This window comes from Nansenia antarctica (genome assembly GCF_963989245.1).
Source record: "Nansenia antarctica genome assembly, chromosome: 12".
In the NCBI taxonomy this organism is placed as follows: domain Eukaryota; kingdom Metazoa; phylum Chordata; class Actinopteri; order Argentiniformes; family Microstomatidae; genus Nansenia; species Nansenia antarctica.
In genome coordinates this window covers 27947635-27972829 of record NC_137682.1, presented here as the reverse complement: position 1 = coordinate 27972829, position 25195 = coordinate 27947635, and the positions used below count along the sequence as shown (strand labels likewise).

The 25195-nt window shown below is 43.3% G+C and overlaps 1 protein-coding gene across 1 annotated transcript in view; it reads right to left on the bottom strand.

The window, feature by feature from the left end:
• brwd1 (bromodomain and WD repeat domain containing 1) overlaps positions 1-25195 on the bottom strand; it is a 39584-nt gene that overhangs the window by 4500 nt on the left and 9889 nt on the right. The window contains exons 15-37 of the mRNA XM_080542694.1: positions 21069-21203; positions 20845-20973; positions 20456-20681; positions 18709-18885; positions 16430-16613; positions 15985-16075; positions 15735-15875; positions 15564-15631; positions 14810-15029; positions 10135-10251; positions 6403-6510; positions 4468-4592; positions 4228-4310; positions 4002-4113; positions 3538-3599; positions 1891-2046; positions 1466-1586; positions 1189-1314; positions 1031-1100; positions 856-909; positions 525-650; positions 284-436; positions 4-170 (exon numbers count right to left, since the gene is read on the bottom strand). Of these exons, the coding sequence (XP_080398820.1) occupies positions 4-170; positions 284-436; positions 525-650; positions 856-909; positions 1031-1100; positions 1189-1314; positions 1466-1586; positions 1891-2046; positions 3538-3599; positions 4002-4113; positions 4228-4310; positions 4468-4592; positions 6403-6510; positions 10135-10251; positions 14810-15029; positions 15564-15631; positions 15735-15875; positions 15985-16075; positions 16430-16613; positions 18709-18885; positions 20456-20681; positions 20845-20973; positions 21069-21203 (2951 nt within the window). The remainder of the gene's footprint in view (positions 1-3; positions 171-283; positions 437-524; positions 651-855; positions 910-1030; positions 1101-1188; positions 1315-1465; positions 1587-1890; positions 2047-3537; positions 3600-4001; positions 4114-4227; positions 4311-4467; positions 4593-6402; positions 6511-10134; positions 10252-14809; positions 15030-15563; positions 15632-15734; positions 15876-15984; positions 16076-16429; positions 16614-18708; positions 18886-20455; positions 20682-20844; positions 20974-21068; positions 21204-25195) is intronic.

Sequence of the window (25195 nt, the reverse complement as noted above, 5' to 3'; positions counted from 1 at the left end):
CACCTTGTGGTGTTGGTGCTGTTGGTTGCAGTAGACTCTTGGTGTTTCTTCCTGAACCTTTGGCTGCGACGGAGCTTCTCACTGCTCTTTAGAGCAGTCTTGTATTCTGATATGATTGTTCTGATTCGCTCATCGAAAAATGCAGAAAGCCGCAAAGTCATACTGTAGATCTGGGGATAGAAGATGTTTTTATTTGTTTTTATTTTGGCAATAATAAAAAATCGACAGACAATCCAACATAAGAACACTGAGCTCATTGGGCTTTCACAAGAACGAGAAATACCTTTGACCGTTTGTTTGGCGTGTAGGCTTTAGCATTTGCAAAAATCAGCCGGGCATCTTTGCAGAGCTCCATGGGGTTCTCATAATGGTCCTCTTCAAGAGTCCCCCTCACTGTCTCAAAGTCCATGGGAGTGTCAATGATACTCAGGTAGTCCTAATAAGACACAGGACACATTTAAAACACCAAAGTGCTGTGCAAAAAGCCAGTATGTGTAGTCTACAGTATGATGACTTTCTCTTACTGGGTATGAACCAGGATCTACTGGCCTCCTGAACGGCTCAGAGTCCTCACACTCAAAGACATAGTTCAGAAGACGCTTGCACTGCCCCTTCCAAGTATCCCGGTCAGGTACCACCTCCACAGAGAGCTGGAGTGAAGACAAACAAACACACTGTAATAACATAATACATAAGATAGCACTACACCCTGGACAGTACTATATCTTAGCTCACTGGCAAGCCTATTTACCCATGTTACTTAAGCATAACTGGAGTACTTTTTTCATCAACCTCCACGGCCTATTTTAAAGACACAGAACACGTTCTTCTTTTACTTCACTCTTCACTACATACCTGTCGCAGTCGGTGACCAGAAGAGGTGCCAGGTGCGTCTGTATCTTCCAGGTCCTGGGAACGGCACTCAAATTAGCATTGTTGCGTTCCAAACACTACTGGGTCAATTCTGAACAATATAATGTCAATTATTATAGACTCTGGGCAGAGTATAGCCACGTGGGACACAATTTACCTCGTCATCGGTATAATCCATTTCCTCAACAGCATTGTAGATCTGTATGATATCTGTACAGCTAGGTTTACTGAGGAAATAAAAGGCAACATCAATTATAAACTGCAGATCCATTTCTTTGAATCCTGAAATCATTGGCACCAAACTGGACTACTCACTTGATAAACTTCACTAGGACATCTGTTATAAGTTTTGCAGAGTGGGCTATCTTGCTTCTTGGCTCGTTGAAGGTGCGGGCATTGAGGAAAATATATCTGGCATCCCAAACCAACGCCGACAGGCGTCTGAGAATCACATCATAGGTTACAGTGTGCACTAATGCAATGTCAAACTGCGTAATATTTGAGAAATGTTATTATGTTATTATCTATATATACACAAAGAAGTCAAATTGAGGTAAATAATGCAATTTCCAAGGGAGAGCTAGACACTGACCTATAGAACCTGTTCATCAGTCTAAGCCTGATAGTACCCAGGTCTGTGGGGTAGGCAATCACAGTGCAGTATGTTGGGTACTGTACTATGTCCACTGGACCAGAGAAAGGAGCTACAATATCTGTCAATGAAAAAACCACAAAAAATAATAATACTTAAATGTAAAATCTGTCTCCTCTGGGAATGGTATTATAGACGCCTGCTTAGTGTGTGTGTGTGTGTGTGTGTGTGTGTGTGTGTGTGTGTGTGTGTATGTGAGTGTGAGTGTGCGTGTGTGTGTGTGAGTGTGTAGAAGCTGTGATGTGGCGAGTGTGTGTGAGTGTGAGTGTGTGTGTGAGTGTGCGTGTGTGAGAGTGTGAGTGTGAGTGTGTGAGTGTGTAGAACAAGCTGTGATGTGTTGAGTGTGATGTGTGATTGTGTCTTACCGACGGTGATTAGCTGGTCGATGCCTGTGATGATGCGCTCACACTCCTGGTCGCGGCTCCTCTCGCCCCACTCCCCTGTCTGGGGTTTGTACATGACCTCCCTCATCTCCTCTGCTGTCACTGAGATCCCCCCGCCCACCGACTCAGGCTGCTGAGCTGAACAGCACACAGAGAAGACTGTTAGTAGGGATGGGACAGAATCATCCATTATTCTTTTTTTAAATAATTTTTTTAAGTTATTTGTTCTGAGTGGGGCAGTCCCACTCATATTTTTCATTTTATTTGACAGATACAGTGAAGATTTAGACAGGAAGGATGGGTGAGAGAGGAGGGATGACATGCAGGATATGTCCCCGGCCGGAATCAAACCGGGGACCCTGCGGTTACATGGTCAGCGCTTAACCCGCTACGCCACCTAGCGCCCCATCATCCATTATTCTAATAAACGTTCCCAAGGGTCAAAGTCGATTTTTAACATTAGGACCGTTAAAAAATAAAAAATAAATCCCATTCAAATAAACGCAAATTAACGGACAGGACTAATGTCGGTTCTGTAGCACTATTTGTTGTTGTTTTTGCATTAATCATACACAGAAAACCAATATGTAACCAATACACAAGCATAATATTAATATAGTGATTATTATTGAGTGTGGAACGGGACGAGAGTCTGACGTCATTCAGCTGCGCGTTGTGTAAGAGATCGGAGGCAGACGTGGCTATTTAAGAGGCGTCAAACGTAGGTGAAATAGCGATGGGACCTAACGCTGGCGGGCAGTGTTCCTTAGGTTTGATGCGAGTAAAAACATTTAATTGGTCCCTGTTTTTCGAGAGTCTGAGGTTCAGTTTTACTTCAGTGCATTTGAGCGTATTTCCGCTGCACTGCGTTGGCAGTGATGGATATATGGGCCATACTTTTGCAGTGTAAGCTGACTGGTAAGGCTCAGGAAATCTGGTCTTCTCTCCCTATGGAAGACAGCCTCGACACGTTCACTTGCAAGTGTGATAGAACCCGCAGCTGAACAACTACTGCTGGAATTGACACGGTGACTCTGCCTATTACAGTAGTACAGTAGAGAACAAACGGACAAATCAAATTTCATTTAATATTTTTTTGGGTGTGTATTTGACCGTTTTGATTTTGGGTAGGCTATAGTCAGACCACTGCTAAACATTGCTATAGTCAGACCACTGGTAAACATTGGAATTGGAGATGGCTGGACAGCTATACAAAACACCGCTCTGATGCGTGCGCAGGGTATTAGCAGCAAGCCTTTTTACTGTTCTGCATTATTGTTATGTTAGCCTAATTTAAGTATTCAGAAAGAGAAATTCATGAGGTACCAGAATAAATGTGATTTTTCACTGTGAAAGGTGTTTTTTTTGCGCTTAAGATATTACGTTATTTGTTGCCAATGATCCATGGCTGCCTTTGTGAATGTCGGCACACATCGTTCATAGCACCCACCGATTATTCGACCACGAAAAAATAAATCCCTACCACATAGTCATATATAAAATACTAGGCGTCATGTAAAGTGACGTAATGATTTAAACAAATGAAAGTGGCAGCAAATGTTTTTATGTGCCGTCATTCCCTGTAGAAAGTATGAAGGTTTGAACAGCAGATAGCTTGTGTAACAATACCATTCTCTGGAATAGCTTCCACATCCCAAGGACTCAGCTTCTCTGACTCTCCATTGTCCCATCTGGTGACAGAACAGAACAGAACAGCCAAGTTGAAATCATGCCAGGAACTGAACACACAGTCACGTTCTTTCTAACGTCCCAGACTGAACCAAACCAGGACTTATACAGACTGAACCAAACCAGGACTTAGTGCTAATTTTGGCAGGCTTTTTAGTCACTTAGTCTTTGGTGTTTAGATGAAGATGCACACCAGTTCTAGTCACACCAAGTAATTTTTCTTAGTTCCAGTCCAGTTCAGTTAAGAAAAATGGAGGTGACTTGGTGTGACTAGAACTGGTGTGCATCTTCATCTAAACACCAAAGACTAAGCGACTAAAAAGCCTGCCAAAATTAACACCGGGACTTATTTATACAGACCGAACCAAACCAGGACTTATTTATACAAGTTTGTATATTCTCACCTGACTTTAAAGCACTGAAAGTGGCTGTCAGGATACTGCAGCTGATAAGGCTCCTGACAAACAATGGTCCCAAACCACCAGGCGTCATCAATGACTGACCTGAATCGGTCATCTGCAAATAAAGAGTAAAGAAACAGATTGACTAAATCAGACTGAAATGTATTTCCAATGATTACAAACCTTGAGCAAAGGAAGGAATCCCTGATGGGAATGTGACCAAACTTACTTGGCTGCCAGACTCTACTACGTGCCTCGTCATAACTTTGGCGAAGCACAAGGAAGTCAATCACATCCGGCATGTCGTGGTACCTGAGGGGAGGGATTCAAAAGACCTGAGTCACAATACATCCATGCCTCTGGAAGAGTCCACCAAAGATTCCATATGATACGATGTCTTCGTTCTCTCTCATTACGGGTAGTTTAAATATCCAACATTACAGATAGCCGTGATGAGTGCATAACTTACTTGACATAAAATGACTTGTCTGTGATCTTGCCTGTGCCGTGGTCGATGAGTGTCAGCTTCAGGCAGCACAGTGTTGGAGGGCACACTTCGTACTTGATCCCAGTTATCTTAACAAACTCTTGGTCCTGTAAAGGGGTGTAAGAGAAGTGAAGGGTTCAGAGTTGAGGGGGACGGTACCCACCTTAACGGCCCAGTCCTGTTCCCCTCCACCCCCCTTAAAGGCCCAGTCCTGTTCCCCACCACCCCCCTTAACGGCCCAGTCCTGTTCCCCACCACCCCACTTAACGGCCCAGTCCTGTTCCCCTCCACCCCCCTTAAGGGCCCAGTCCTGTTCCCCACCACCCACCTTAACGGCCCAGTCCTGTTCCCCACCACCCCCCTTAACGGCCCAGTCCTGTTCCCCTCCACCCCCCTTAACGGCCCGGTCCTGTTCCCCTCCACCCCCCTTAACGGCCCGGTCCTGTTCCCTCCCACCCCCCTTAACGGCCCAGTCCTGTTCCCCTCCACCCCCCTTAGCGGCCCGATCCTGTTCCCTCCCACCCCCCCCCCCCTTAACGGCCCAGTCCTTCCCCACCCCCCACCTTAACGGCCCAGTCCTGTTCCCTCCCACCCACCTTAACGGCCCAGTCCTGTCCACCACCCCCCTTAACGGCCTAGTCCTGTTCCCCTCCACCCCCCTTAACGGCCCAGTCCTGTTCCCCTCCACCCCCCATAACGGCCCAGTCCTGTTCCCCTCCACCCCCCTTAACGGCCCGGTCCTGTTCCCTCCCACCCCCCCCCTTAACGGCCCAGTCCTGTCCCCCACCCCCCTTAACGGCCCAGTCCTGTTCCCCACCCTCCTTAACGGCCCAGTCCTGGTGCCACTGACCAACAAGCTGCCACACCGTTGGCGGCTGTCAACCAACCTGCTGCCTACCTGCTGTCTGTAGCTCATACAAGACTATATCTGTCTGTAGCTCATACAAGACTATATCTGTCTGTAGCTCATACAAGACTATATCTGTCTGTAGCTCATACAAGACTATATCTGTCTGTAGCACATACAAGACTATATCCCCCCATCCCCGGGGGAAAGACTAACACCCATTAACCCAGCTGGACTGCCCTCCCTGCTTTCTCCAGTGAACCCCCCAAAAAACACGTACGTACGTACATACACACACACACACACACACACACACACACGAACACGATCACGATCACGATCACGATCACGATCACGATAAACCACCACCACCACATTAGAAAAGATTTGTTGTTTTGTTTGTTACAAGTTTTTGTTTGATACAAGTTTTTGTTTGGTAACTTTGTTTGTTACCTTTGCTATTGAATTCGGATCGGGGATAGGCCCGACAGAAGAGACACACATACAAACAAACATTGACGCGTACATACCACACCACACCAACATATATTACTTTCGTTTGTTACTTTTATTTGGACTTTAGATTTTAAGACCACTTCAATTCATGAAAAGGTCCAGAGTTTCTTGTTGCAAACGGATGAAGAACAAACAACAGGTGCGTTGAAACCAACACCCAAGCATGCCAGGACGATGGCTAATTTGATAATTTTGACAGACGTGAGCCATCACAGGCAAGTCTTCCCAGTCTTGTCCTGTCTGTTCAGTCTAGTATTACCACTTACATAACCCCCTACCCCCCCCCATTGACTGTTGTTTTGTTGTCCATTTAGCTTTTGTATTTAGTAAATTCTATTTGTGTTACTTTTATCTACTTTCTTTTATAATTGTAAAGTGAGTGGCACAGCAAATATGCACGTTAAATAAAACCTGACTTTATTGTAACAAAAGGGTTGAAATTTACCATATCATGTTTTCCATCTGATGTCGCACACAGGTAATCTAAACACTAAAATTCTTAAAACCGAATCAGTTTTTTGTTGTTTTTAAACAGTTGTGGCCATGAGACTCACCCTCAGCTCCATCTTCCTCCAAGGCTGTTTCTCCAGGTTGACGGGGTACAGGTTGTTCCTGCTCACTGCCTCCACATAAGCCTCGTGACCCTGACGAAAATAGATCACCTGACACACATACACGCAGAATATTTAAATTCTAGAAATGCACACAACACAACTGAGCTGTCAAACAATATTGTCCAAAGAATAGGGATGGGAATTGATAAGATGTTATTGATATTGATTCTGCTTATCGATTCGATTCTTTATCGATTCCCTTAACGATGTCTGTGTAGGGAAAAAAGTAGGCCTACACAGATTTCACTCTGATTTCAATATATATAATATAGATATAACAATAGATATAACATTCTAGTACGTTTGGTTGGATTATTCAGCCCACCTACATTCCATCCTGTGACTAATATTATTTAGCAATGTTGTGTCTATTGTTTGCGACATATGTAATCAGATACACATTTTTTCTCAACAACTGAGAAGAACACCGCAAAGGGCAGTTTCAAAAAGGCACAACAGGTTCGTAACATAAAAACAGAAACCCCAGTGGGTCAGTAGATGACATCAGGTGAATGACATCGCTAAACTGGTCTCCAGTTTAAATGGAGCAGAGATATTATACCCCTTTAGTGTTCGTTTGAGCAAGAAAGAAAACTATCCTGCCTGAGCATTGCAAAATATGTTACCTGCGTACTGTTGTCTATAGCTCCGCTATATATATATATGTTACGGTACATGTGAGAATACAGTACGTGGCAGTGGCGGCTGGCCGATAGAGGGCGCTGGGGCGCCGCCCCCACCTTCACTTCCTAGTTGCGATTTGTAAAAGTCAGAACGGCAGAGTCACTACCCATCTTCCGTCGTAGACTGAAGACCCATCTCTTCAGGTTACATCTTAACTGCTCCTCCTGAGACATCTTCTGACCCTCACCACTACGTCTCCTAAAGACACCCGCTTTCCCCTTTACTGTGTCCCTAAGAACTTCTACTGCCCCCCTTGTACTGTTTCTCAGTTTCTCCAGTAATAAAAAAAAAATAAAAAAAATAAAAAAAAGTTTTAGTAGAAGGCGATAATAGGGAGAAGGTTTTTCCTTCTATCAGTGGCCCCGGGCCTGAGCTTGAGTACTCTTCCTGCAACGAATAGTGGACTGCTGATTCACATGCTTAGTATTCAAATGTATTGATTGTAAGTCGCTTTGGAATAAGGCGTCTGCTAAATGCCAAAAATGTAATGTAAATGTAAAAGTTTTTTTTTTTAAATAAACATTGTTTATTCACAAAATGCGGCTGATATTCTGTCGGCGCCTATCAGCATTCATTAAAAATCCTCCAATACAATAAACATTTTATCTGTGTGTGTGTAAAATTCACTGTTAAAATACATAGGGGGAGGAGTCGGGGCGCCGGCCGAATGCAAGTCTATGGCAGGCCAAATACTTTTGCCTTACACGTGAGCTGTAGCAGCGCCCCAATTGGCTGTCTCCTATTTCTCGGCCGGGGCGAGCATGCGCAGATTATAGGCTTACCTAGGCTGCAGCCTAGGGCCACTACCACTAGGGGTAGTAAACATTTAAAAATGCCCTGAATATCCCTGAATATCCGGTTGTTAAGTCTGACGTCAAACGTGACGTTTTGCAATTTCCGGCTCCAAACCAGAAATACAACATTGTGCGCGCGACGCGAGAGAGTTTTTGCCGGGTGAGATGTCTTCAGATAGAAAGTAAGCAAGTTGAAACGTTAGCAAATATAATTGCTGAGTGTTCTGACAGAGAAAGTTGGTTAAAATTGGTCGTTATTATTGTGACTAGAAAGTGTCTGACTGACACTTGACAATGACTATAATTCCATTGTAAATAGTGTCAAAGAACTATCAAGCTAGCTAGCTATGCTCTGCACACATGCCAGCTAAAGAGCTAACTGGATGCACTTTATTATTTTACTTAAGTTAAATTAGATATACAATCTTTCTTATTCTGCTAGAATTGGGCTTCATTGGTAATACCATAATGGCATATTTACAGTACATGGACAGTGGATTGAAGCATTTGAAATGTCTGTTTTGTATAGTATAGTTGGACATGGTTTTTTTTCCAGGTGAGTGAGTAATGTCAAAATGACATTATCTGACTGCATTGCCCACAGCAATCCAAAATTCAATTATAATTATGTTATAAATTGATATGGATTGATATTCTGATATGGATCAATTTATACCTCTTATTAGATTATAAATACTCTGGTTGTTATGTTTGCCTTTTGGTTGACAGCAAAAGGGAGAGAGGAGGATAGAGAGGGAGAGAAGGAGAGAGAGCAGGATGGTGTCGGCACACCAGAGAGAGAGAGAGCAAGAACCAGGTGAGAAAGTGGACAGGTAGTCAAGACCACATAAGTAAGTAGCCTTGAGAACCGATGGTTCTTGAGCCTAATGGCCCATAGGGAAGGAGCCTATCTCCTGTTTCCGTAGCGTGAGGCGGCTTAATGTACAAGTTAGTACACCCCCTGGACATGACGCTGGTATGTCGCAGGGTCTTACCCCCTGAGGGGGGGGGGTCCATGCCACGGTCCATGCCACCCCCCCAAGGCAGCAAACCTAGGGGAAACACTGTTATTCTCATGCTAAAATCGACTGTAAATCCAGATTTTAAAGTTGATATTCTTCCCCGTGGAGCATGCCCCCATAACCTGTGCCCCACCCAAAATGTTTAGCACCAGCCGCCACTGGTACGTGGGAAAACTAGGGTTAGGTGCTAGGATGATACGGTTAGGGTTAGGATTAGGGGTAGGGTTAGACATGCCAGCATGTACCAACTACCAAGTCAACGTAGCACCTAACCCTAACCCTAGTTTTCCCACATGTACCGTATTCCCACATGTACCGTAACATATATATATATATATATATATCATCGACCTATAGATGTCGCTATAGGTCTTGAGAGTGATAGCACCTGCAGGTAATCAGAAAGAGTAAGTGGCAAGTGGTAGATGCTTGGAGAAGGATGCAAATAAACAGCTAGCACTGCTAGCATGAAAAAAATTACTTAAACTAATTTCTCTAGAAGAAGAAATATTCCAACCTGCTATTAATAAAATAAAACAATTAACTCAAGAATAGTTCAAATATCAAAATGTAATAAACAACTTAAATCAGCAATGCTGTAGTTTATAACACGAGAGAGGTAGAGAGTGTCTATTGGGGTTTCGGGGCCATTGTATAGCTAGGGATTGTTCTCACATGGCTCCTGCTTGCTCGCTCAACAGGCGCCAATCATTCAACGTGGATAGTAGGTAGCAGACTTTCTTTTCTGGAAATAGCAGAAGTCTGAATGGAAGATCTAGGTGACGTAGAGCAGTTTGAGGGTTGTGATTCTGCTGTCCTCTAGGACACCGTGGCATTGCTGTCATTTTATCCCATGTTGCGTCAAAAGATGTTTTAGAATATTGCTGGTGTTTCCGCCCTTACTTGAAATGATCATTTTACAGATCTTACAAGTAGTATTGTTGTAATTTCTTCCTAGACTCTGCCGTTCTTCTATTGTTCTTGTTGCGAGTTATCATGACGCAAGTTTTTTGCAACGTGCAACTGTCGGCGAATGCGCAAAACATTCCGGCAAGAGACAAGAGAATCGATAACCTTGGATGTTATTGACACAGATGCATCGAAAAATGTGTTACCGGTTCTCAACTGGAACCGGTACTTAATTCCCATCCCTACCAAAGAGACATACGTACCTCATCCCCCATTTGAGGAACAAAAGGAGACTTCCTAGGAATGACATCAGTGATCCATGCTGATGGTCGGAACTCGTTGGACACTTCTCTGTTGACTGATGGCCTGGCTTTTTGGTGCTTAGATTAGAAAACAATGACATTAATATGATATATATAACATGAAGTGAAACATTTATATGAGAACATTTATCACTTCGATAATGGAAACACTTCACATTACGGTCACATTTGTATAGGCTTTATAAATGGTTTATAATTAATTAATAAATCACATATGAGTTTATTATTCAATTATAAACCATTTACAAACAGCTATATGTCATTAGTTTAGACTGATCGATATTCACTTAGTGCTTGCCATATAGGGAGCTTGGAATCAGGAGCTTGCTCGGTTATTAATGTTTTATAAATGCTTTGAAAAACTAACCCTGATGTGAAATAATGCAATATTAGTTGCAATTGTTACATAGTGGTTGCACAGTTGATAAATTGTATTTTCTAGTTTTTACACTGGATGTGTATAAGGATGTAATTATTTGAATGAATGTATCTATGCCTCTATCCTATAATTACCACCATGACTACCCTCATTGGACACGGTTGAAAATGAGACCCTTCATGTACTGAATCATTTCTGGTTTGGCCAGACCTCTGGACAACAGTAATAGCAGACCGCTTGTCCAAGCCTCTCTGGGTTCAGTTTTATAATAATTGAAAACATTTAGAAAATGTATTAATTAACAACAAAAATAATATGTCATGATAATTGTCAAATACTGTAATAATGTTTCGATAACATGGGCAGTGTTTCCCCCACAATCGTGTGATGAATCTGCTGCAGCGTAGGTTGCGTATGCAGGTGGGAGTGGAGGCACAGGTTATTATTATTATTTTATTTAGGATATGACACAGTCTGTCTGTCTGTGTCTGTCTGTGTCTGTCTGTGTCTGTCTGTGTCTGTCTGTGTCTGTCTCTCTGTCTCCCAATTCCTTCAGATTCTTTTGGGTTTTGCATTCCTTGTTTTGTGGGTAATCTTTTTCTTCATCATTTCCGATCAACAAACAAAGGGCATTCTCTCACCTAATACACCGGTTTCTCTTGCCATGACAACAATGTGACAGATAGCTAGTAGATAGTTATGAAATGACAGTACAGCAGCTTGGTATGCAGGAGATCGGGGTTCCAGGCTGAAGTAAGGGTAAGGGTTAGGGTCATTCATACAAATATATATAGAACACGGTAATAAAGTGATGGTAAAAAGGTGCTATTTGTAAATTCGCTTGTAAATACGAGAGCGCCAGAGCGCTCAGTTAGGACAGCTCCGTCATTTCCTAGAAGAGATGGATGTCCTTCTCAGCTCCTCCCCTGATGACGGCACTCTGCTCGTACTACTGGGTGACTTCAACATCCAGTCAGAGAAGCTTCTCTCATCTGCAGTACTTGACCTTCTCCTCTCCTTCGGCCTTACCCTGTCCTGCTCTCCTCTGATTCATAAGGCAATCAGCTCCACCTTGTCTTCACCAGATCCTCCCATACCTCCAACCTTACTGTTGCGCCTCTTCCAGTTTCTGATCATCACTTGGTATCCTTCTCCCTCCCCCTCAAAACCACCTCTTCCCTGTCAGTCTCTAACCACTTTATACCCTCTCGTCACAACCTACGTACCCTGTCCCCCACCACCATCTCTTCTTCTGTCTTAGGGCCAATCCCAATTCCCTTTTCTACCCCTATGGCTCGTTTTCGAGTGTCACTCGATTCGAAGGCAAGGCCTTCGAATACGTCACAAGCCCTACCCCTTGAAATCTAAGCCCTATGAATTGGAACAGCCCTTCACGGCGCCTACGTCATCAACAGTGGTTTAGACGCGGTACGGGTGACGCGTTGTGTTGCCGGCGAATTCTCTCTCCTGTGACCGGAGGAGATAGCAAAGATGGCGGCCGTTAGCATCATAAACACTATGATAACATCCTCCGTAGTATCTAGTCTATCTCAGTCACAAACATGTTCAACAACAAGGAAGGGATACAACTAATAAACATGTTAACTCACTATTCACCTTGTTAGACAACAACTACTACTACAAGTGTCTATGACTACTGTTAATGTTAAATCCGTGTGGAGCTAATGCTATCGCGTCTTCACAGGCTAAAGTACAACACTGATATCCTTAACTTATGTCCTAAACACACTACTGTCATAACGTACCTTCTCCTTGACATGGACATAAACACCTGCTACCTTCTTTGAAAGAAATCGCGATTTATTCAGTGAAAACTAGTACATGATAGCACAACATAGCATAGCATTCGCGAACACTATGCTAACAACACTATGATAACATTCTCCGTAGTATCTAGGATAAACGGGTTATTTTGATAAACTGGACACCTTTTGTGAATATATATGGTTACTTTCTCGCCTGAAAACATATAAAAACTTCATAAAATGACATATTAACACTTGTAGAGCCAAATTACAGATTGTAGCCAATGGCGGCCAAAATTGAGGATTTTATATTTGTAGATGATTCGCAATGCATCCTGGTATCAAGGGGTAGCATACCGTTAGCCCTTCGAAGCTAGTCTGGTCCTGAAATCCCTCGAAACGAAGTAATAGTTAGCCCTCCCCCTTACCCCTAGCCCTCGATGAAATATGAATTGAGACAGCCCTCGCCCTAAACGTGAACGCGCAAATCGAGCCATAGGGGTGAAAACGAAGGGCTAGGGGTGAATTGGGATTGGGCCTTATCCTCCCTACCCTCTGTTGAATCCTTCTCCCTTCTATCCACTGACTCAGCATCCTCCACCCTCCTGTCCACTCTCACCTCATCCTTCGACACCCTCTGTCCACTAACCTTGAAGCCAGCTCGATCCTCTCCTCGAGCTCCCTGGCTCTCTGAAACGCTACATGCTTATAGAATAGAGCTCAGGGCAGCTGAGAGGAAATGGAGAAAAACCGGCCTCCCTGATGACCTAAACCTTTGCCTAATAGCTATCACCTATCAATGTCAATGGTAGTGAATAGACAGACTGAGTTTTGAGATAGCAGCTGACAGACTGGAATCTGCAGCGCAATGCGCATATACATCAATCAATCAAACGTTATTTATATCATGCATTGATTGTTTGGTCATCAGCTGGATTCAAGAGTTTTGAGCCATTCGCAAGAAACACAATGGGACAACAGTGACTGAAAGTACCGGCATCAGAAATGACAAACAAGTTATAAGGGAGGGGGATGAATGCGCATTGAATGTAACTTCAAGTGCTGAACAGTAAATAATAATAATAATAATAAATAAACCACAATACAATACATTCTCCACCGAATTTATCCCGTTGCACCGTATGCAATTGTAGCAGGATCAAAATCAAGACAAATTATAAATAGCTAATAGCTACCACTAATTATAAATAGTAATCCACAGATAACTGCTATATTCTATATGATAGTATTACTATATAGCCTAATGCACACACACACACCTTGGCAGTGGGCCTCACAAACAAGCCCCCTGACTCTCCTTGTCTCTGGGACTCTCTCCCCCCCCCCCCCCCCCCACTACATCATGTAAATAGCACACTTCACATACGCTCCGTGCAGAGCACAAACAAACAAAACATGCACACAAAGTGCGTGGTCTTTTTCCTCTCTTTTTCTCCTCCCAACAAGCTGTCAAATGAAAATATTCAGCCATTTTGTATAACCACACAACCCCTGTGAGCCGTCGCCGGGGCTGACAGACTGACGTTACAGCCGGGGCTGACAGACTGACGTTACAGCCGGGGCTGACAGACTGACAGACTGACGTTACAGCCGGGGCTGACAGAATGACAGACTGACGTTACAGCCGGGCTGACAGACTGACGTTACAGCCGGGGCTGACAGGGACATTCTGAGAGCACTGCCATCAGCTCAGAGCAGCGGAGGCTGATGGACAGGAGGCCACGCCCTCTAGCGACCGTTGTCTCAGTAACAGATGCCCATTGTCATTTGACATCGAGGGCGTGCTAAAAGTAGGCAACACAGCCTTTGCGCTTCTAGTGTTAAGTACACAGGATAGAAGAGTACTCACATGACTTAATTATCAATGAAGGTCTACTCATGGATAAAACCAAACCAGCTCAGAGCACTAACCACACATCAGTGAACACAGAGATGGGGCAAGTAGTGGACACATAACAAATCAACCCTGGGAACCTGGGCATGTTTAAATGAGGAATGTGTTGACAAGGACATCGGGATTTGGGCCATGGTTAAAAAAACATGGTGACAGCTGTACTGTATGTTCATGGTACTGTATGTGAAGATGCGTTGAATCGGTTTGGTGGCAGCCGAATCATCCCCACAATTCAGGAAATAACTTTACCAACTGTGCAACCACTGCAAATCATTTTTGCATGATTTCACATTGTACATTTTTAAAGCGACTGGCTCCTGATTGAAAGCAAGCACCAAGTGAATATCGAACAATCTAAACTAATGAGTTATGAGTTAGTTTCTAGATTTTTTTTTTTTTTTTTTTTGACTTATAATATGAACAAATTATAAACCCTTAACAAATGTGACCTTAATGTAGCGTGTTACCTCGATGGATGTTTACCTTTTCATTCATAAGTATGGATAGAACAACGACAATTTCATGGGTAAGTATGGAACAACACAAGCTGCTAACCTTGGGCGTCTTGCTTTTGGGCTTTTTGGACTTCTGCCTGCTGGTTTTATGGGGTCGCTCTTCCTCGTCACTTTGCTGCTTCTCTTCCTCCTCGTTTTCCGTCTCCTCCTCCTCGCTGCTGATCTGCCGGCGCACGCGTCTCTGAGACGACAGCTGGGTGGAGGGCTGCAGGTTGATCCCGGCGTCTGCCGTCCAGTCTGACAGCTCACTGGAGGAGTGTCTGTCGTCACAGGAGTCAGAGGCATTAGTGTCGTACACCGAGTGAAGACAACAATATGACAGCCACTTGTTATATCAGGGTATATACTGGAATCTTGAGGTTAATTTCAATACCTTTCTAAGACTTTTTAAAGACCTTGTCAGTATTTTTCCAGACCTCACCGCCACTTCGAGCTGTAACCGTTTACATCAGTGACACCTTTAACTTAACAGTTTTAGTTTGCAATAGACTAGAACACTATCATACAACAGAATTTCCTGTTCATCTTTGTTTTTTAATAAAACTAATAAAAACTTTTATTAAACGTTTTTAAGACTCAAACTCTTTGGACAGAGTCTAATTCAGAACAATACCTACACAATTCAAGACCTCATAAAAACGTGATAAGACTTTTTAATACTTATTAAGGGTCTTGATTTTCCCAAAATGTATTTATCAACTTTTAATACTTTTCAAGACACCGCGGATACCCTGTGTATGTTCTGTAAGAAGGACGAGGAATGTAGAAAAAGCCAAACTGGAGCAAATCTATACCTTGAGCTGTCACTTTTCCATTCTTCTTCATTTGAGGAATCCAGTTCACTGCCCTCCATTTCAATTTCCTGCAGCATGTGAGAAGACATTACCCTGTTAAGCCATCGTAAAAACCCATTTACAAGTGAAGGCACGTTGTCGACGCACATGCATGTCGAATTTGTGCTTCACCTCAGTGGTTGAGGTCTCCTCGCCCTCCTCGCAAGAGAACTCAATAAATTCCTTCGCCAGCCCGTCGACGCTCTGGAAACCTCTCTGCTTCTTGCGGGACTGTGCTCGTTTGACACAGGGCATCTCGTCATCCGAATCATCCTGAAGCAGACACGATGGATACAAGTGTAGGTGTGACTCGATCGCCATTCGATAAAAACAGACACACAAAGAAATCGTCAAATGGTTTTAAGGATTCATAACGACTCACTCTACAACTGCCATAGGTCACCCGCCGTTTCTTTGTGTTGTACAGGGCGATCTCCTCCTCGCCTTTAGCCGCTCGGAAGTCCTCCTGGTTGCTAGGAAATCACACGTTTTAAAATGTTGATTTTTTGGAGATAGAGGTGTTCATAGAGGTGTTCTCATGTTGTTTACATGAGATACTATTTGATAGAACGAAAAAAAAAAGACAGCCTTTGTTTGATATCATCTAAGTTGTTATATCAAGGGCCCTTGGTAACCTGATCATGGAAAACATGCGGAGCCCTATTGACAGCCAGAAGCATGCCTTTTCCTGGTCAGTCCATGTGGTCAGATTCAGGGTTGTACTTATAATAACCATATATAGACCCAGGTATACGTGAGTGTTGTTTGAGGTATAGAGTGTTGTTTGAGGTATAGAGTGTTGTTTGAGGTATAGAGTGGCGTCTCACCTGTACACGCTGGCGGTGATCTCGGGCACCACCACCCTGCGTCTCCAGGCCTGCAGGTCCCTCTCGGTGGCTATCTGGCTGCGAGGAGCGTTCTGATGCATCTGCCGCACCCCCTCCACCTGCCCGCTGCGGCGCAGGCCCACGTTGGGAGACGACTGCACCTCGACACGCTCGTTCACCGACACTGGTACAGGTAGAGAAGGGGGACACAGGTAGAGAGGGGGAAAAACATGTCCGGTTGTCCATGACCTATCGCTAAGCTACTCCCCCAAAATAGAAATTGTCCAATCATATCACAGCAAAAGTCACGACAGGCAGAAAACTCACTAATATCTGATGGTGAAAAGCTTCTAGACTCAATATTCTTGTCATCTTTAAAAAAACATGTCTATTACTTGCTGTAATAGAAATTTGCCAACTCCTGCCATTGTAAGTCATTGAATGTCATTCAGTCATGGTCAGTCAGTCAGTGAAGCGTCAGTAGTAATGTGAATAAACCCTAATTTGAACGAAGGTGAAATGTGTGTCAACCTATTCAAGCCCTATGGATCAGTTTAAAAACAATCAAATCTAGCTAGCTAAAAAAAACACATGACTAGTATTGACTACTGTACTGGTCTGGGTTTCCGTTAACCGGTAATTACCGGTCTTTGTCCGGTAAAATATGTTGAAGTCCGACAAATTTAAACCTCTTCGGTCATAATGTCCGGTGAAAATAATTCCCTCTAAGCACAATTTGAATACAATTCGCTAAAGTTTCGTTTCGTTAAAAAACGAAAGTTTCGTAGAAACGAAAGTTTATTTCCATTCAACTCGGAACCCTCAAGACTTTTTGGCTGGAGGAGCCACTACGGCGTCAGCCGCCTCCATCTCTTTAGAGTCAGACTTCTCCTCAGACTCATTGTAGCTTGGTTTCATGAAGTCATTGTTAAGCTTACTTTGTCTTGACATGTTTACCTCTCGCTCGCTATGGTGCACTTTGAGCTGCAACGTTTGCAGGTTAAAAGCGCTAGCCTATACAAATAAAAGTTATTATTATTATTATTATGGTGGCCCGCTACGTTAACGCTAAGTTTCGTTTTAGTTTCCTAGTGTTTCGTTTCATTCCTAAACTGCGTTTAGATGGAAGGAAAAATGTTCTGCTCACCGTGCAAAAGATCGGGGAGGAATAACGGATTCACGAGAGGAGCAACGAATATGAGAATGTTGCACTTTTCAATAAAATGTTATAAATCTAGACATTGTGGTATTTCTTTATATACGTATCCCAGCCTGCCAATCAATTGTTTCTCAATAAACAGTTATGTTCTCCTCATTCTCATACTCCCGAGTCCGATTAAGTATGATTTGACAGGCAGTTAAACTAAATGCCTTCCCAACCAGCGAGGCCTGGTTATAGAAATGACGTTGTTTTATTGATAAAAAAGGGTAAAACTGGAAAGAGAAAATAGAAAACTCACATTAATCCCAAACAATTTAACAGACTTCAGTTAACGTAATGTGGAGTTCGTTCATTGATCGATGCAGTCTGTTCAGTTCCCAGTGTGGCGCGCGTTCAGCGCTGGACATAGCGCGCATGCGAATCATGAAAGCCTATATTCATATATTTATTATATAGCTCGCATCTAATCGTATCGGATGAGAAATAGACATTAAACGGCATATATAGGCTACACAACAGTAATCACCGCGACAAACAGCTATATTATATTTTAATATGATGACCGGAATATCTCACGTTTGTCCGGTAAATTTAAATCTTCCCGGACACGTTGACCGGCGCCAATTTTTTCTAACGGAAACCCTGGTACTGGTATTCAGGGTTCCCACACCTTCTGAAACATCAAATTCAAGCCACTTTTCAAGGACTTTCCAGACTCAATTCCTTCAAATTCAAGGACCCAACACGGCATAGTTTGAGACAGATCTAGATGAGCATTTGTATAATAGGAACTATCCGCTCACAGACAACAATTAAAAGGTGAGAGAGAGAGAGAGGGGAATTCAAGCACTTTCTATGTCTTATTTTCTAAAACTTTTAAGACCTTGATTTTTTTAAGACCTTTTTCTCAAATTCACAAGCTTTCAAGGATTTCAAGGACCCGTGGGACCCCTGGGTATTGAACGTAGGCGTGTGGTTGTACCTCTGCGTGGGGTGCTGGGTATTGAACGTAGGCGTGTGGTTGTACCTCTGCGTGGGGTGCTGGGTATTGAACGTAGGCGTGTGGTTGTACCTCTGCGTGGGGTGCTGGGTATTAAACATAGGCGTGTGGTTGTACCTCTGCGTGGGGTGCTGGGTGCTGCCATGGGGGCCTGGGGTCCTGCTCCCGTCCTGCTCCTGTCCTGTTGCTCCTGCAGCGTCCTGATGGCGTCGTCCAGAATGCTCCGCCGGGCCGTGGCCTCCTCGTGGTCTGTGGTCTGCTGGCTGATCACCTGCTCCACCACCTCGCCGTCACCTGAGTGGGGGAACAGGGACACCATGTGAGGCAGGGATGAGGATGGAAGCTAACACAAAGACGCAAGCGTACACAAAACAGTTGCACTAGTCATTAAGGGTTGAGATGTACTCGTCCGTTACACATACGTTAAACACAAGGAGGATCACAGGCGAGACTTGCGAAAGACACTGACACAGTCAAATGATTTCTAGTCGAAAGCAGACAGAGATAGTAATGTACTTGACACGATCGAGAGAGGACGCTGGTGTCGCTTGCTTGCCGCTTCTCCGCCCGAAATCTAGATATATAAATCTAGGTGTAATTGCAGTAAACAGAGTAGATTGTCCTACAAAGACACTTAGATTTCGATTTAGTAATCTAACAATTAATTAGACCCCTATACTTCATTTGATCATTTTTTGGGTTTCTTTTTATTTTACTACTCGATCTTTTCAGTTTGTAAAGCGTCTTTGAGTGTCGAGAAAAGCGCTATATAAGTCTAATGTACAGGGGTGCACATAACTTTTTGGGGCCAGTGCTCAGAGGGATGCTGCTAGGTGCTAGGTGCTAGGTGCTAGCTGCTAGGTGCACCTAGGGATGCTGCTTGGTGCTCCCCGAGCTCGCGAGTCACGACCCGTCCCACAGGATGGATAAAAAAGGGATACATGGATAACTTATATTAGCAAAACGACATTTATTCATAAATAAAGATGAACGAACAAATGATTGTGTGCAAAACAAAATAAACAAATGCAAAATCAAATGACTGCTCTTTAAGCACGAAAGTCTGTCAGACTCCTTTAAACACAATGAAATCAACTGACATCTCTTTAAGCACTAACTGAATGTCTGTTCTTTAAACACACTGAAATAAATGGACATCTCTTTAAGCACTGCTCTGTTCTGTAAACACTGAAATCAACTTTTCAACAAAAAGTTACAGCCTAAGCATTTATTTATGCTACAAGCTTAATCATCATCATCACTGCTCTCTTGACTGCTGTAAGTTATCACTGTCCTCAATTTCAACCATGGTAGAGGATGTTGTAGGCTATCACTTTAAATAGCTCATTATTTTGATTGTGCAACAAAGCTTTTTTTTTCTTCTTTTTTCTAATATAATTCCCAACCATATTCCCTGGGTCAGGGGTCTAGGTGCGATAATGAAGCTGTAAAACAAACGTCTGAACGTTTGAAAGCTTCAGAGAAAAGAAACGTGTCCCTTGGTGTTGTTTTTCCTTTTAGCGACGAGTCGGTCGGGACTGAATTTTCACGTGTCGGCGTGATAACCGTGCGATACGCGATACGCGGAATGAAAGTAGCCTACGAGTTACGATACTTTCCGAATGTTTTCGTGAGGGGAGTCGCCGTGGTCGTCGTCGGTCGACTGTTGTGATGGATTACTCGTCGGGCCTTCGGCTGAGGGGACGGCAAATAGTTACTTAGTGGGGCTTGCTTCTTGGACCCAGCTGTTGGTGCGCAAAAGCGCCTTCATGCGGCTGATCTGCCGCGCAGCATGCATTTTGGCGACGCATGCGCACTGGCGCACCAGTTATGTGCACCCCTGCTAATGTATTATTATTATTACTTGTGGCGACGTAGCCCAGCTGAGGCACCAGGTGCTCGTCTGAGATGTTCTCCCTCCCTGGGACAAGCCTCTGGTATCTGGGGGGGTGGGGGTTCCCGTCCACGTCCACCAGGAAGGGAGGAGGCATGAGGTGAGGCGCCTGCTGAGTCTGCTCGTCCAGCACAAAGCCGTTGGCGTCCCGGATCAGAGGTCTGTAGTCCGTGTGGAAGAACACCTGATCTGGGAGCTGTGGAAGGACGGCAGGGTTAGTTCAGTTTCTAGAGTTAATTCGTTTTTGGAGGAAATCTCTCGAAACTACTGCAGACAATTTCTTTCTCTGTTTTTGAAAATGACAATGTGGCGGACAATTTCTAACGCCTGCATGTAGTTATGAGCTCCGTCCAGCTTGCCTTTTCATATGGCTTGGAGCTTCCGAACCCGAATATGACCAGATGGCCGTGGGAGTCTGTGCAGGCAAACCGCTGGCCGTCTGGAGTGAACTTGCAGTCAAACACGGCCCCGTGGCCCTGGCCCTCAATCTGCAGGTGACAGAATGACACGGCAATGGAGAGTCAAGCACAGTAAAAGTGAATGGTATTGGTATGGTTAGAGTGAGAGAGATGTGGCTCTTTACCATGTTGAAGTAGTGCTGTGTCTTTGTGCCCTGGACAATGTCCCAGATGAAAACATTTCCATCGTGGCCAGCAGACAGAATGATCCTGGGGTCGAAAGGGTGGGGCTCCAGGACAAACACCTCAGCCTCATGGCCCTGCAACAGAGAACGTTCCGGTCAATTCATCATCTTGATATCATGCTGTTTTACACACTGGTCCAAAATGCTAAAGTGACAGTCCAGAACTCATGAGAACTAGACCTACAATATACACACTAAACCACACTATTCCATATAGTTCACATTTAAAGTTCAGTTCAATTCAGTCAATGTTCACTGATGTTGGCACAAAGTATAATTCTGTTGTTGGCCCAAATGTTGGCAATTTTGCAAACAGTACCCCCAACCGGGTCTCGACCTATGACTCACCAACACATGTGATCCTCTCCTCAAATGCGATGTAAATGCCTTAGAAAAGCTAGCAATTTGACTGGGGGTGGGGTGACTTGAGCTTGAGGAGTGAGTTTACCATCTCAAATCTGTTGCACTCACCCCTCTCAACTCACAAGACCACAGCATGCCCAGCCGCTCAACTGAGCCCAAATGCGTATCCGGATCACAGGCAACAATAAAGCAGATGTCAAGTTGTTGCTAACAGTAGCCCTGCAATTCAAATCAAGTCTCGAACTTGCAACTTCTGAATTATATAGCCCCCCCAAAATAACTATATATCCAAAAATATAAAATGTTTGATTCCCGAATAAAACCGCAGTTTTTAGGTTAACCACAGGATTCAAAATGACATTGTTGTAGGGCTTTGACGGAGCCAATTCCAAATGATGGAGCCCTATACCAGGGCTTCTCAAATGCGGACTGAACAGCATCTCAATGCGGACCCAGCCCATACCTTGTGTTATGAATACAATACATTATGAATCCATTCTCACCTTCAATAACACATCCTGGTACAACTCCCTCACTGTTAAACACAAAACCAAACTCTCCCGTATAGTCAATCAGGCAAGTAAAATCATCGGCTCACCTCAAACCCCCCTGTCTGAAATCTACAACCGGTCACTAATCAGAAAAGCCACACAAATCACACAGGACCCCTCTCACCCCCTCCACCAATCATTTCAGCCACTTCCATCAGGCCGCCGTTATAGAACTCAACTGGCCCGGAAAAACACATATAAAAAATCATTCATTCCCACTGCAACCACCGCCCTGAACATTTTAAAATAGGAAGCACACTGCATTTTAGCATTTTAGCTTTTTAAATCATAATACTGTTTTTATTACTATTATTTTTAAATGACTAGACTTTTTAAATAGGCACTACATAAACACTGTTATATCTGTCTGTTTTTATTGTATGTATTAATGTATGTGACCTATGTGTGTTTTAATGTGGAAACTGTATTCTTGAGCTGCACTTCTGCCTGTCAAAGGAGAATTTCTGTCACTCTGTGACAGACAATAAAGCATTCTTGAATCTTGAATCTTGAATCTTGAATCTTATGAAGTGTAATGTTTTCTCCAGCACACAAGTTCCACAACTAGTGTAAATGGAGCTAAATACATATTTGTTTTTTTTTATATGTCTGAGTCAGAAATAAATAAATCTGGACCAACTGTCTGAGCCGTGTTTGTGTCGCTAATCTGATATTTATATGTAAATGATAAATAGACCGCCACATTACGGTCTGCCTTCCAAGGTTCAATACACTAGTGAACCGTGGCGGTTTGCGTTTCATTCGAAGTCGGAGGTCAAGTTGGTCTGGAATGCAGTTGCTTCTTGTTCAAATGTTTGTTCATGGCGAGTAGGGCTGGGCAAACGATCAACATTTTTTTTCCGATAATCGTAACGAATTAACGATCAATTATCGATTAATCAATAAGCTTTTTTTGTATAATTATTATTATTATTATTTTATTTTTTTAAATCAAAAAAAAAATCGGGAAAAAAAAATAGGGCAGAAATAACAAGCATGTTTTCCTTGGGGAAAAAACTTTATTTGTGTTGCTATTGCACACATTCATTCATTCACATCCAAACTAGACACTACAGTCAGATAACAATCCTCTTAAACAAGGCAGTGAGTAGCCTAAATTGTTTAACTTAAACACATTTTACGTTATAAATAAAAATATAGAAAATAAGTAACTCACCATAGGAGCAGTAAAAAAACAGTTACTCACAAATAGGAGGATGACTGAAAACGTTAGTGTCCTTAAGAGCGTCCAGCTTAACTTAAATTTAAACTCCAGCGAGAGACTGTAGGCGGCAGGCCTACTGGTTCTTGTTCAGAAAGATGATCATGTTAACATGTTCAGGGGTGAGAGACGAACGCAATCTGGTGACACGTGGACAAACTAATTTCCATTATTATTATTAAAAAAAATAAAAAAATATTATGAATGATTATCGATCAAAATATTTTGTGATCGACCAAGACCTTATCGATCAATTAATCGATCATCGATCATTGATGCCCACCCCTAATGGCGAGCGGAGTTGAGAACATGGCAACAGTTTGAGGAAGCCCCGGTTTGCTACAAATCTGCGTTGTGGGGGTCATTCATTCTGGCATTGAATACAGCGTTGAGGGAACAAAAACAGTGAACAGAAATGTGTGTCGCAGAAATGCTTCACGTGTGTCGTAACTAACAACATAATGCGTATATGGGCTAAAGTGCATTTTTACTTTCATTTCTTCCTCTCCTATACCAGTCATCAAGACTAAAAGGCACTTTTACATTTGTGACGGCAGCTGGTGAAACCGTAAACCACTCACATCCGTGAAACGGGTCTCAAACCTTTTCTTGCCAAAATGTCATATTTCCTTCTTTTTTTTTTTATAACACGCAACTTGAAGTTTGAAGTGCCCACTAAATGTAATAAACGACAGTTTACGGATCACTAAATATGTATACTTTGTGGAATGGATTCATTGTTATTGTTTTCCGGATGCTACTGGGTACATAAATCACTTTCATAGCATCTTCAACCACACACTCTTGTGGTGTTTATTATACAGTGGGTTCGGAAAGTATTCAGACCCCCTTAAATCTTTCACTCTTTGTCATATTGCAGCCATTTGCTAAAATCTATTAATTTCATTTTTTTCCTCGTTCATGCACACACAGCACCCAATATTGTCAGAAAAACACAGACTTGTAGACATTTTTGCAGATGTATTACAAAATAAACACTGAAATATCACATGGCCATAAGTATTCAGACCCTTTGCTGTGACACTTGTATATTTAACTCAGGTGCTGTCCAATTCTTCTGATCATCCTTGAGATGGGCCTACACCTTCCTTGGAGTCCAGCTGTGCTTAAATATATTGATTGGACTTGATTGGGAAAAGCACACACCTGTCAATAGAAGACCTTACAGCTCACAGTGTAAAGTCAGAGCAAATGAGAATCATGAGGTCGAAGGAACTGACTGAAGAGCTGAGAGACAGAATTGTGGCAAGGCACAGATCTGGCCAAGGCTACAAAGAAATGTCTGTTGCACTTAAGGTTCCTAAGAGCACAGTGGCCTCCATAATCCTTAAATGGAAGAAGTTTGGGATGACCAGGACTCTTCCTCGAACTGTCCGTCCGGCCAAACTGAGCATCCGGGGGAGAAGATGGTCTAGTGGATAGTGAGTTGGACTTGGGATCGGAAGGTTGTGAGTTCAAATCCCGCCTGAAGCCACACCACTACTAGTGTGCCCTTGGGTAAGGCACTTAGCCCTCAGTTACTCCAGGGGGAATGTCCCTGTAATTCGTAATTGTAAGTCGCTTTGGATAAAAGCGTCTGCTAAATGGCAAAATTAAAATTAAAATTAAAATTAGAAGAGCCTTGGTGAGAGAGGTAAATAAGAACCCAAAGATCACTCTGGCTGAGCTCCAGAGATGCAGCGGGGAGATGGGACAAAGTTCTAGAAAGACAACCATCACTGCAGCCCTCCATCAGTCGGGGCTTTATGGCAGAGTGGCCCGACGGAAGCCTCTTCTCAGTGCAAAACACATGAAAGCCCGCATCGAGTTTGCCAAAAAACACCTGAAGGACTCCCAGACTCTGAGAAATAAAATTCTCTGGTCTGATGAGACCAAAATCTAACTTTTTGGTCTTAATTCTAAGCGGTATG